The 14806-nt window shown below is 33.4% G+C and overlaps 1 protein-coding gene across 4 annotated transcripts in view; it reads right to left on the bottom strand.

Moving 5' to 3' along the window:
* Positions 1-1214: 1214 nt before the first annotated feature.
* Positions 1215-14806, bottom strand: part of Hsd17b4 (hydroxysteroid 17-beta dehydrogenase 4) — a 77734-nt gene continuing 64142 nt past the window's right edge. For 3 of the 4 annotated variants that reach the window (XM_004836154.4, XM_004836156.4, XM_087194672.1), the window contains 4 exons: positions 13493-13579; positions 12363-12501; positions 5773-5900; positions 1215-1629 (listed from right to left, as the gene is read on the bottom strand). In XM_004836154.4, coding sequence (XP_004836211.1) covers positions 1540-1629; positions 5773-5900; positions 12363-12501; positions 13493-13579 — 444 coding nt within the window. In that variant the 3' untranslated portion in view covers positions 1215-1539. Of the gene's footprint in view, positions 1630-5772; positions 5901-12362; positions 12535-13492; positions 13580-14806 lie in introns of those variants that run through there. The other variant, XM_021238144.1, reaches the window with a different exon arrangement.

Consider the following 14806-nt stretch of genomic DNA (forward strand, 5'->3'; position numbering starts at 1 on the left):
TTCACTGTAAGCAGGAAGGGTAATCACTGAGCATATGTAAATAGTGTAATTCTTATTATCTAAATAAAATGCATGGTTTCAGAGTAAGGATGGAACTTTATATTCATGGACTACAGAGATTTTGAAACTAGAAAACCTCTGGCAATAACCTAGTCTAACCTCTTAAATTAACAGCTAAAAAACAAGAGTGGGCCATAACCTGCTCTGTTATCAAGGTAAACTATGAGGAACAAATAAACTTGAGCTTTCAGCCCACAGAGACCATCATTGAGCTAGCTGTTTCTAATGAGAAAGGGAATATAAATATAAATATAAGCTTGAGCAGGTAAGGTGCCTCATAAAGCTAGGGAACTACTCCTAGTTGCCTGCGTATGTCCTTCACTTGAGTTATTAGTTAACCTATTTCAACACTGGACATTCTATTTCAGCAGTATTATATCAATATTTATTATATCAGATATCCTTATGGTGGCAAGTAAAAGGCAAAAGATTTATATGCTCTGAAGAGAAACCAGACTGCAAGTTAATGGTCTTCTTAGGATAAACTATCATGATGACACTCACTCTTTGACAGTGTGAGTGAAGAATCAAAACAGGCCCCATTTGATTACCAGCACTTCTAAAGTTTTCATTTGTGTTCCTGTCTATTGAGCTGATTTTCAAATGAATTCAATGAAATGAATTTAAATGAGACTTTAACATAGTTTTCTTGTAGTCTAATTATTAAATGATTAGAACTCTCATTGAACTTGAATATCAACTAAACATTTTCATTAACACAATTTAGAAATTTGAATCCTATGATAATTTAAGTGTTATGGTTGTTCTTTTTTATTAGTATGCATCAATAGTACATATTAATGGAATTCAGTGTGATATCTATATATACATATAGCATGCACTGATCATAATAAAATCTCCTGGGCACATTCACCTGAGGTAAATTTTACATGACAGTACTTGCTAGTGGTTATCCCTATAGTTACTGATTAAGTAAGAAGGCAATATCCTTTGTACATTTACAAACATTATGTGAAAGTTCAGAATTTCAATAAGAGGGGAGAAGAAAGAAAACCATATGGGAGCACAAAGAATTCTCTATTACCTTCAAGCAGAACCCTATTATAACAAAGTGTGAAAAAAGAGTACATGTAAGGAGATTCATGTTAAAACAGGCACATCAATAAATTAGAGAACAAAAAATAACAAAAAAGGAAGTGTAAAATGTGCCAAAGTGGCTTTTATTCATTTAATTTTCCTGTTAACTTATCAGTGTTATCATGAATTCTATAGAAATTGGACTTGGATGAAAACTTTTTATTATGATTTTAGATCTAAGAACAGAGGATAATTATGTACTAGCTTACAGTTCCTTGCAAAAATAATTACGAAAAATAGTAGAAAATGAAAATCTGAAGTTATTTGAAATCCGAAAATGTAAGCAATTTCTCCTGTATCTTAGTTTGGATCACTTTTGCAGAATCATCAAGCGTATTTGTGTAGAGTATTCTATTTTTCACTAGCAGTGTAGTATGTCCTTCAGAGCTTGGAATAGTCTTTAAGAATCATCTGAAGCTTCTGACTCAGCATGATGTTCCCTCTGGCCTTCAGTCTGCCACTGAAGAATGCCTGGAAAAGAGAGAGGGAAACAGAGTACCAAGTGTTATCATGTCACATTTTGTTTCTTTTTAGAAAACACAACTATTCAGACTAAACACAATTAAGTTAATAACTCCGGACAACTACGCATTTTTTATTTAGCAATGACAGCTTAATAATTACACACAGCACTTATATTTTTTGATAAATAAGAAAAAAAGACTCCTGTGTATTCCAGAAAATCATAGAATAGAGTCTATGTAAATAGGGAAGGGTGGAGGGGGTGAAGGGCGCACAGCTAATGGGGAAAAAATAAGAACGAAGATACATCATGTACAGGTACAAGCACCCAATGATAAATGTAAACATATTGTACACCTAAAATACACCAATAAAAGAATTTAAGCAAAAAAAAAAAAAAGGCTGCTTTCACTATGCAGTTATAGAAACCACAGTCTGCAATTCTTACAGGGAAGGAGTCACTACTTAGACCAGAAATCTCAGGTAGTAAGTTTGAAAGGGACATGCCATTTAAATTATGAATACTTAATGACTTGAAGTAAATATACCAACATTTGGTGGTTATCCTCCAGTTCTATCAATTTTGCTGCAAAGGACATGATTTAATTCTTCTTTATGGCTGAATAATACACCACTGTGTATATATACACCACATTTTCTTTATGAATTAATCTGCAACAGGAACCTAGGCTAATTCTTTATGTTAGCTATTGTGAATAAAGCTGCAATAAACATGGCCGTGCTGATATCTCTTTGTTATGCTTATTTCATATATACCTTGGAGTGTGATAGCTGGATCATATGGTAGTTCTAGTTTTAGTTTTTGAGGAATCTGCACACCATTCTTCATAGTGGCTATACTAATTTACATTCTTGTCAACAGTGTATAAGGGTTCCTTTTTCTCCACAACCTCACCAACATTTTTTTTATAATAACCATTCTAATTAGGTAAGATTGTATCTCATTTTAGTTTTGACTTTCTTCTTTAATGGCTAATCATATTTAACATGTTTTCACATATTTGTTGGCCATTTGTATTCCTTCTTTCAAGAAGAATAGATTATTTCCCCTTTTTTAAAATTAGGTGTTTTTTTGGTTAAGCATTATGAGTTCTTTATATATTCTGGATTTTAGTCCTTTGTCAGATGAAGAGCTGGAAAATATATTCTCCCATTCTACAGGATGTTTTTTCTTTTCTTTTTCTTTTTTGATACCGGGGATTGAACTCGGGACCTTGCGCTTGCGAGGCAGGCAGTGACACCACTGAGCTAAATCCCCGGCCCCAACAAGTTGTCTTTTCATTCTGTTGATTGTTTCTTTTTCTGAGCAGAAGCTTTTCAGTATGATATAATCCAATTTGTCAATTTTTGCTTTTATTTTCTAGATTTTTGGAGTCCTACCCAGAAAATCTTTGCTTATGTCTTGAAGTGTTTTCCTGTATTTTTTTCTAGTAGTTTCAGGTCTTACAATCTTTGATCCATTTTAAATTGTAAAGGGTAGAGATTAGGATGAAGTTTCAATTTTACACATGTGGCTATTCAGTTTTACCAGCACCATTTGCAAAGAAACTATGCTTCCTCCTGTCTCTCCTTAACCACTCTCTCCATTATTCATTTTACTAGCCTTACTGGCCTCCTCACAGAAGTATCAAATAAGCCAAGTTATTCCTGCCTCAGGCCCTTTTACTAGTATTGTAGTTTCTTTAGTCTCATGACACATTTCTTTATTTGGTTCAAATATTAATGAGGTCTTTTGGATAACCATCTCTAAAATAGTTCCCCTATCCTGTCACACTCTAGTCTAAGCATTGACAAACTAAAGCCTGAGGGCCAGATCTACTCTGTTACTTGGTTTTGCAAATAAAATTTTACTGGAACACAGCCATACCCGATTGTTTATATATTAATGATACAATGGCAGAAATGAACAGTGACAATAAAGCCATGTGACCCTTTACAGAAAAAGCTTGCCAATCAACTGCTCTCACCCATTAGTCTACCTTATGTTTTCTTTATGCCTGATTATCGTCTTTTCTATTAGTGCTCTAGAGCTAAGTTCTACACAGGTATCACCTTGTTCAATGAGAACTATAGGCCAGGGATTTAGCTCAGTGGTTTCGCTACCTGCTGCGCAAGCTCAGGGACCCAAGTTCGATCCCCAGTACAAAAAAAGAGAACTATAATCTGAATCAGAGTAGGTATTAAATAAATTCCTGGGAAGGTGCCAAGGTATTATGCTATTCATTTATATTACCGGCTTTAAATCTCATAATTCTTTGGGATCATTACAATTATATCATAAATGAGAAAACTGAAGTGTTAAGATTAAGTGACAGAGCCAAGATGCAAACTTAGATTTGCTAGATGCTAAAGACTATATATTTAACCTCTATACTTTATAATTTTTTCTAAATTACTTTTCAGGCTGGGGATTTAGCACACTGGTTTCACCACCTGCTGCACAAGCACAAGGACCGGAGTTCAATCCCCAGTACCAAAAAAAAAAAAGTACTCTAAATTACTTTTCATATACAAGAAAACAGTATATTTTCTCATTTGTTCACATTACTCTGCTCTTGTAAATGTGTATAGTTTCTTCAAATAAGCACTGTGCTTTGCTTGTGAGGGTAGTCACTGGTATTTTGTACTGTACGTTGTGATTATGAGCAAATTTTCAATTGCACCTTCTAGTTTATGTTGCTGCTATATGAAAATTAGTAATAATTGTCCATCAACTATTTTTTGCACACCTTAATTCTAAGAATCAGTTGATGCTCTTGGAATTTCTAACTACATAATCATGCATCAAAAATAACAAATTTTCTCTTCCATTCAAACTGTTACACCAGCTACTTTAATTTTGTGGGGGGTTTTTTCTTATGGAATGGCAAAAAGTTTCAGAATAACATTAATAACAATCAGAGAAGGCACTCTTCTCTTAACCATGATTTTCCATTGAAATGCTTCTAAATGTTTGGTTCAGAGCTAAAACATCCCCCCAAAGTCTCATGTATTCAGACATAGGGCTTCACTCATGGGGCATTATACTCCTCAGTGGACTATTCACTGAGTTCTTAGGTAAACGTGCTGTCAGGACATGAGGCCTGGTTAAAGGAGGTGGGTCACTGGAGCCATGACCTGGAAGGGTGCATTCTTGCCTGTCTGTCTGTCTGTCTTCTTCCCTCCCTCTTTCTCTCTCTCTCTGGCTTCTTTACTTCTTGGCTGCCATGGATTAAGCAGCGTTCCTCCACTGTGCCCTTCCACCATACTGTGCTGTTTCTGCCTTGGAGCCAACTAATTATGGACAGTCTTCTGAAACTGTGAGCCAATATAAACCTCTTCTCTCTGAAGTTGCAGTGTCAGGCATCTTGTCCTAGCAACAAGAAAGTGGCTAATACACATGAAATAAGGCATTGCCTATTATGTTACAACATCCTATTTCTAGTTTTCAGTGAGTTCTTAATCTTACACAGGCTGAGCATCCTTAAATCAAAAATCTGATATCATCTGAAATTTGAAACATTTGAGTTCTGACAGCAGCTCAAAAATTTTCAGATTTTGGGGCTGGAGATTTAGTTCAGTGGCACCATGCCTGCCTGGCAAGCGCAAGGTCCCGAGTTTCATCCCCAGCACCAAAAAAAAATAAAAAAACAAAAAACAACAACAACAAAAATTTTCAGATTTTAGAGTGTTATGGGTTTCAGACTTTTGAATTGTGAATGATCCTCCACCAGTAAAGCCTATGCAAATACTCCAAAATCCAAAATATTCTGAAATCTGAAACACTTCGGTCTCAAGTATTTCAGATAAGGGTTCCTCAACTTGTTTATCAAGAATGACTGTCTAATTTTATAGAGTATCCATTAACTTCATATGGGTAAACTAATGATGTAACATATTAGAAAGTCTAAGTGTGGGTTTTTAATGTTGTTTTCATGTTGTATGGTAAAGAGGAATTTCATCCCCAAATTCAGTTTTACAAAATGTCAACTGAAACTCCATTAAAAAAATAATTTGTCAGCCATAATATTGACACCAGTCTTCTTCAGAGTTGTAAGGAATTTTATAAATCAGAATTTGGAAGTCAGCTCAAAAACTGTAATTATCAAACAAGAAAGAAAAACGAATCAATGAAAATTTTGAGACCATTACCTTCTGAGGGTCAAGCTTGCCCAGGACTACCTCCATGAAATCTTCATCTGAAATTATGATGGTTGTATCAGCAGAGCCTTCTGCAGGACCTTGGTACACTTTTCCAGAATCATTTTTCAGATCAATAGCTGGGAAAAACAGGAAAAAAACAATGTGTATTACTTTTTCTCCCTCAAAATATAAGAGTACGGTACATTAAGCAAAATTCAGAAAGTTTTTAATTTCCAAGTTAATGTGGTACTTATTCTATACCTTCTATATAGTTAATATTTGTCATTTAGAAAATCTCTTTGCCTTTCTTATAAAGAAGTTCTTTGAAGTATTCCACTTCTAATGGTTTTCTACAAGTTTTTACAGAACTAACAACTTACAAGTATGAATTAATGTAAAGTGAAATTATAATGAAGCAAAATGAAATTCAAACAGACTACAGTCCATAAAAGAGAACAGTTGAATTTTAAAACAGTTATATATTGGTGGGTTGAGGGATACACTCTACTCACCTTTCAAGTACTTAAATTTAGCGGAGGTTCCACTATATGAGTAGCAAGATAACAAAATTAAACTTGAACAATTTTCTAGTTTGTCATATATTATGATTTATAAAATATTTAATGCCATAAGTTTTTAACTACTTTCTCTTTAACAAATTTTTTGACAAAAAGATTAACTGTCCCAGAAACAGGCTGAGTACATGAACTATTGAAAAATGTAACTTTATTGCTATCTATACAACATTTATAGGACTTTAAACTAAAATTATACTTTAGAAAGTCTAAAGAATCGAATGTATGATTGAGACCATGCATACAGGAAAACCAATTCCATTCATGAATGTACTTTCTCTTACTCCAGTGGAGGAGCTGCCATCCTATCGCTCTCTCTAGAATGTGTAAGAACTCCCAACTGAAGGTCAAGACAAAGCTACATACGCACAGGAAACCCCAGTGTGCTTAGCATTCTGCTTAGCAAGCCCTGCTCCAAATACAAAATTAAATTACTTCAACTCTCTACAAAAGAGAATTTTGCGAACAAAACTAAAGAAAGAAAGAAAAAAGAGAAACAATGTTTACTTTGGTAAAAGGCAAAGGCAAAAAGAGAAGGGACCATTTTGTTTTTTGTATACTTCATTAATTCACCTAAGTTTCTAGTATGGGTGTCAAAAAATATGTGAGGTACTAGAAGTATAATATGAAGAGCAAAGCCCCTGGTCTTTACTGGCAAATTATATGAAAATACCTTCATAATATGTATTATTTGGTATGGCATTAAATAAAGGGGAGGAGTGAAAGGGAGGAGGGAAGGAAGTGGATGGAAAAACTTTTTTTTACAGTGCTGGGGATTAAAACGAGGGCCTTCACACTGGACTATATACCCAGCCCTTTGTTATTATTTTGTTTTTTGAAACAAGGTCTTCTTAAAGTTGCCCAGGCTAGATCTGAACTTTCATTCCTTCTACCTCAACCTCCCAGAGTGCTGGGCTACACTACACCCAACACTACACCCAAATGGAAAGCAAGATGTTACATAAAATCATGCTCCTGCATTCCATAGATTTAACATTAATTCTGCACAAGCCTGAAGCCCTATTTGTATTTATATATATATACACACATTTCTATATATACTTATATGCATATGTATATTTATTTTTATATGTATAAAAGTATATATTTTTATATATGTAAGTAGGTATATATAAAAAGTAGATATATATATTTATTCCTGAGATAATATATATATTATCTCAGCAATAAAATAACACTACACATAGCTTAATGGAAGACTACAGGAATAAAACTCTGTTATTAACAGCTCTTAGCTACCTACTTTCCTTCTCACTCACAGGCATTTTTACAGGCTGTTTCACAACCATGATCTTTCAAGGGATAAAACGTCTTTATGAAAAGCTAATAACTAATGCTGATAAAAGAAGGCTAAGAAAGTGTATTTGTATTCAACAAGAATACAAAAATTGGGGGTAAACACTAGTCATGGGTCTACAATATGGCTCATGCAGGAGAACCCACCATTACCTTCAACTTACAGATACCTGTGTAAGGTCTGGCCAATCTTAGTGTAAAAATGAAGAAATTGATGGCATGTGGTTTCTTTTAGTGTCAGAATTTAAATGTTTTATGAATAATTTTAACTCTAAATAATCATTAGGGCCCTGAAACAGTTCATTAAAATTTCAGACTTAACAGCTTTTAGTGAAGGAAGGTTAAGGTAATAAATGAGAATGTGGCATTTAAAAAACTGGCACTGCAAATCACAAAGAGCTACTATAAGAGAAAGGAGCTACTTTCACTATGTGTGCCTCCTACTCTGAGGGTTATCAGGTCTTTGTGGGCACAGACACTTCTTGACTTTGTATCCCATGTACTTCTTTGAAGGGAAAGGACAGTATTAAGAACTGTTTGTGAAATGGATAACTAGATAAAGACATGAAAGAAGAATCTCTGTCAAAAAAATAATAATAAAGGGTAAACAGGTTAAAATTTAAATTTAAAAAATAAGCAACATTTTTGTGCTGTTTCTGCTAAAATTCATTAATAAACAAATACAAACTAAGAAATATTCTCTAAAACTGCCTCCATTCTTCAAATATACTGTATATCAAGGTCATTTAAAAACAAAGAAACACATTGCTTCTCAGCCTTTTGGCTAAGATCAAGTGTAAAAACAGAGAAACACATCCAGACTAACCTGGAATGAAGAGACTTAATGCAGGGCTGAGTCTCAAATTAGACATTGATCAGGTTTTTTTCCTCTCTTTATTCCTATCATTGTTATTATTACTATCATTATTCTTTTGCTACAAAGGGCATAATTGGGGCAATTGATGAAGCTGTTAATGCAGTCTATAGGTTAGATAACAGTGTATCAATTTTATAATCCTAATATTGATAACTGCTCTGCGAATAGGTAAGAGAAGGTCTGTGTTTTTAAGAAATGCTACTAAACTAGGCTTTATTTTTAGGGTACCATGTCAGCAAGTTATTCTTATAAAATGGGATAAAAATTTTAACAATTTGGAAAGACTAGATGAAGGACTGATGAAAGTTGTCTGTTTTTCCATAAATCTGAAATTCTTTTGAACAAAAATTATAAAATGATATTATTAAGAAGAGTAACACATATAGAAGGAGAAAAGCTGTAATTGTTTTAATTGATTTTTTAAAAGTACTTTTATGTGTACCTTTGAGAGCAAATACACATGGAAATGTAGTCAGGGGCTGCTGCTATAGGGGGAGAAGCAGTCACTGTTGCTAAGGAAACACTCTGCAACAAACAGGGCCCCCACTCCTGCCTGGAAAGCACATTTCTTTCCAAAGGTCATCTTTTTCTTTAAATGCATGATATACTCTTCTGAATCTCAATCCAAAATTTAAGACCAACATCCTTAAGATTTAGTTTATATCTCAGCTGAGAAACCCTAAAAGATAATCTGGTTTGACTAGATTACAAATCTGGAAAAGTTACAAAATTCACTACATTACAAAATGCTAGAATCATAAAATCAGGAGTTCACATGCTGTGATGATCAAATGGTATGCTCAAGAATGCCACTGATCTCAAAAGAATGCCAGTTTCCAAATCTCTGGCACATTTTCTCATTTTTTAGACCTTACTCTTCTCTACCCATATCTTCGACAATTCTGTGCTTAAAACTCAGTGTCTAACATGCTTTCACCTATAGGAGAAAAGTTTAATTCTACAATGGAGGAACAGAAAGGAGGAAGGAAAGATGAAAGTACAGTTATGACTCACTGCATATTCTATTAATCTTCAACATATCAGGCACTTTGAAATGGGGAAGAAATATATATGAGGTGTGATCAAAACTACAGAACTGCTTCAATATTAAAAATTACAGGCCAGGGATTTAGCTCAGTGGTGCCACCGCCTGCCTCGCAAGCACAGGGTCCCAAGATTGATCCCTGGTACCAAAAAAAAATATTACAGTAAAAGACACATGACCATTAATCCCTCTCAAAGTACTCCCCATTGCTTCAAACACACTTCTCCCATCATTCTTGCCACTTTCTGAGGCAGTTCTGGATATCCTCTTTCATGAGTATCTGTAGTTGGCATTATCATGGCTGCCTCAATGTCCTGAATCAATTCCAAACATTCACCTTTTATGGTCATTTTGACTTTGGGGAAGATTCACAAGACACACAGTGCCAAAGCTGGTAAATAAGGTAGATGAGGACACACTGTAATGTTTTTACTAATCTGCCTTTCCATAGAATGGCATGTGAAGGCAGTATTCATCATATTTTCTATCACATCTCATAGATACTCACAAAGACTCTCAGAACTGCTTTAGAAAGTGGTGAAAATGATGGGATAATGTGTTTGAAGTGAAGGAGAGTGTTTTAAGGGGGATTAACAGCAATGTCTTTTACCAGAACTTTTTTTTAATTTCCCTATGCACCATCTTTTTTGATCAGCCCTTGCACCACATGGGCAGATCTTTTCTCCCCTTTTTCTCCTTTCTAATTAACTTCCTATAAGCACAAATATCTTCCAGAACAAAAACCAGAAGATTAATTTTGGGTACTGGGATTATACATCATTATTTTTCTTTATACTATTGTATAACAAGTTGTATATAATGAACACATCCTACCTAAAAGGAATAGCAAATATTAAAAGTGATTTATACTGAACAAAACTTTAAAATGTTGTCTAAGAATAGACTATTTCAAAAGTTCCATTTTATCTAGGTATGTTTTAGGTTTTTGGTCTAACAGAGCATTTATAGTGATCTTTTAGTTGTAACAAATAGTAAAACAATGTGATTTTCAAGGCGGTTAAACAGGTACGCTTAAAGGCAATCTCAGAATAAAAATAATGAAACTTTTTAATATATTAGCTTCTGCTATGCAAGTAAAAACCCAAACATACCACTTTTCCTTTAATCTATCTGTGCAGATAATTACCTATATGGTGCACAAACGATGCCAAGTGAAAAGATGATTCATTCCATCACTTATAGAGCAGAGCTTTCACAAGCACACCCTACAGCCCTTGACTTCAGATAACAATACAGTCTACTACATTTAATGCACTAGCTCACCGTCTGCACAGAACTACAACCAAACTTCAGCTGGGCTAAAAGTTAAATGGTCTACAGTACAAACAAACCACAAGCCTCCAGAAGTCCCACATCTTTCCAGGGGCACTTAGCCAACCCACACATGGTCTCCACTCTCTCACTATTATATTAAAGACAGGAAAGGTCCTCTGAGTTATAAATTACCCTAGATACTGCTTCCTCCACATTAGTAAGCAAATTCGGGTACCACAGTTGCTTGACTAACAGTAAAAACACTTTATTCTTCCAGGTAGAAAAGTATGAAAAAATCAAAAAGTTTTAATGAGCATTCAACGGGCATACTATAATTCTCCAACAACTCCAGAGATCAGAATACTCTAAAACATAAAGATAAGGCCACACAGCAGATGTGGAAGACCTGGTAAGAGTTTTTTCTCTTATTCTCTTTATCTTCTAAATTTGTCTTTCTTCATAAAATGGTGGCAGGGTCTCTCTGGACCTCTGTGTTAGTGAAAGGAAATGTGACTGCTTTCTTCCTGCATTTCGGTGGTTTATGTAGGGTGCCTGGCCAGCTTGCAAACATGGTACAGTGGTATTCTCTTGGATAATTTCCCTGACAGATAAATAAGCACCTTTGACTGCAATCTGTATGCCTCAAGCAAATAATTATGCTTTCATACTAATAAGATGCTAATTTATTGTTTGGCGATGAAGAAAATAATTCTTAAACTGTCAAATATAATGACTTAAAATATTTCCACTGACCAAAGAAAGGCAAAGATTTTTAAAAATATGCAGCTCCCTGGTACTGGAAAAAATTAAAATTAAAAAAAAAAAGTAAAATATGCAGCTACCATGACTGTTTTAAAGTACAGTAGTATCTCGGTTCTAAGGCCCTCCTTGGATGTCACATTCCAAGGATGCTCAAGACCCTTATATAAAGTGGCATTGCATTTGCATATAACCTTCCAAATATTCCCTTATACTTTTTCTTTTTTTATTAGTACATGTTTTCAGTATATGATGTTATATTCATCACAGGAAGTTGTTACATGTAAGTAACACATCTCGATAATTTTTACTTCCCCTTTCTCCCTTCCTATCTCTAGATTACTTATAACACCAAATATAATATAAATAGTTGTTATACTGTACGGTTTAGGGAATGACAGCGGGAAAAAAGTACCTTTACAAGTTCAATACAAATGCATCATTTAGACCTCACTACATTTCCAATGTGTAGTTGACTGAATTTGCAGGTGTGGGGTGAAAACAGTACTAATATTAGGTACTACAATGAAATATTTTAAAAGGATGTCTTTAACTTTTTCCTGCGTGTCTTTAAAAAAAAAGAAAAGAACTATTGTCACTGAGCACCTTGAAACCTGTTAGTTCAAAAAAAAAAAAAAAACTTTACCTAAGTTTACCTACCTACAAAGAGACTATCTTTAATTATAACAAGAACACTTTTACCTGTTAAGAGTTATCTTAAAATATTAAAGAAATCACCAATATGACTTACTCCACTTAGCTGCAATACTTCCACCTTTAGTAATATGCCATTCAAATATAGCATTTACTTTCTTTACCACCTCCTTTCCGACATCCTTAAGTCGACGATTTATTTCCTCAAATACAAAAGTACTCTGCAGTTCCCCACTCTGGCAAAACGATAAAATGTAATTTCAAAAGTTCTGTAAAAATGGACTCAAAGAGAAAAATAATTATAAATGTGTACAATAAAAATTATTTTCTTAAAAATATGCATATAACTATAACTCACTAAGAAGATTCATTAGAATTCAAAAATTTTATATATAAAAGTTATATATATAATATATTTTATATATATATATATCTATATCCCCACCATACCCCTCCCATTACCCCCCTGGACTGGGGATTGAACCCTGGACCCAATGCTTTCTCACTGAGATATATCCCAGTCCTTTTTAAAGTTTTTATTTTGAGACAGGGTCTTACCAAATTGCCCAGACTAGGATCAAACTAGTAATCCTCCTTGTCTTAGTCTCTCAGAGTTCTGGGAATATTTTAAAAGTAAACTAGGAACTAGACAATCTGTCCTAGTTAACTTCAGGAAGATACTGAACGATTCAACTTTTGTAGTCTCATTTTTGTTTATGTGAGTAAATTACATGAAGTCTGAATTTCTTTCCAGCTCTTCAGAGATTTTAATTTTTAGTCAGTTATATGATAAGATGGTTTATGGCAGGAAATTAAGGCCCATAGGTAAGAAACCTCAACATTTTCAAGTTAATATTTTGGAAACAGAATATAAACATTTTTATTAAACATCTCAGCATGTTAATAGAGGATACAAATGTTTTAGTAAATATTACATATTCTTGTTTTCATAGAGTACACATTTTTATACAAATATTTAAATCAAGAAAAGGTATAGGATATTTAAATTTTTCACCTATTGTTATCCAACATACTCTAAGGTTTCTCACTAAACAACTGATTTAGATGCTCTAAAATCAGAAAATATTTTCTCCTGAAAAATGTCCTTCACATTAAAATTATGAATCTTTTCATACTCTTTATTTTCTAAAATAGTCTGAACATTCTTGAAATGATAACAAATTTATAAGCAGGGAAATGATTTGGATATCAGTTTTTATAACCTACCTCAGGGTGTGTCTTAGCTGAAATACGAGATGGTGGTAGAAGATCTACATACGCATTTGAAATGACAATATCTCCAGTTTCTTGAATCTTATAAGTAGAACAAAAGAGGAAAAAGAACAGTTCATCTGAGGATTTTATTGGAAACAAATTCTGTGAAATGCTAGTTATTTAAAATGAATTTATATTTTTGTTTCATATGAAAAAGAAAATAATCCAAATAAAATAAAAAGTTAATAATGTAAATGATAAGAGGAATAATGAAGGCTTTCTAATTTAATACAATTGTTATTGTTAACCCTGGCTGTAAAACAAATGAAGCCTTAAAAAAAAAAAAAACCTATGACCAGGTCGCATCCCCTAAAGTATCAATTTAAATGGCCTGCAATGGAGCCACCACATTGGTATTTGGGGAAATTTTTTTTCCAAATATATAAGCGTTTTTTAATGGGGAGCAAAGTGAGAAGTGTTAAATTCTTATAAATAGTAAAAGACATGGCACAATATCCACCCAAAGCACATTTTTTCTGTTAATATAGAATTGGCAAGGAAAATACTGTAATAGTCCTGTTAATGTAGTAATTCGAGTTCTTATTTCAAATTGGAAGTATACATGGCATAAAATGAATGTCTAAATAACCTTTTATCAAAATAGCTATTAAAGGAATTCTAATTCCTAATCCTTTATTTCAAATTATCTCAATGACTATTCTTTCATAAAAATTACAGTATTGCTACAATAGCAAAAGATAATTTCTAGAAGTTAAGGTAGCACTTAATTAAAATTTTGATTTTTATCTGTGAAGGAGTTTTCTGAACATGGTAACCAATTTATTTTGCTTGCATTATCCTTTTATGTGCACTATAGACATATATTTTAAGAATCTACATTTAAGTCAAACAGCTCTTTCAGGAAATATAAAATAAAAATTCCAGTGGTAGAAAAAAAAAAAGATGATGATACAGTACAAAGAGATAGGATAAGTTTGGGAGACAGTATGACCTGAGTTTTTATCCCAGCTCAACCACTTGCTGTGTAGCAAGTTATTTACAACATCAAGAATTTTTTATGAACACAGATTTTCTTATATTTCAGGGCAGTTATTATGTATATTAAACACTGTAATACAGTCTGCTTATAATGTCTCAATAAATAAAGCTGTTACTATTACTGTTGGAGTTGTTAAACCTGCTCTGTGTAATAAAAAATGATCAAGCCAAAAAGTTTTAGCTGGTTAAATGTGTTAACAAAAATTATTTTTTAAAAACTTACAAATAAAACAATGATTGAATGTCTTTTTAGTGTAATACAACTTT

The sequence above is a fragment of the Heterocephalus glaber genome, unplaced genomic scaffold (assembly GCF_053883595.1).
Source record: "Heterocephalus glaber isolate CG9 unplaced genomic scaffold, H.glaber_assembly_v1.0 deba00001606, whole genome shotgun sequence".
In the NCBI taxonomy this organism is placed as follows: domain Eukaryota; kingdom Metazoa; phylum Chordata; class Mammalia; order Rodentia; family Bathyergidae; genus Heterocephalus; species Heterocephalus glaber.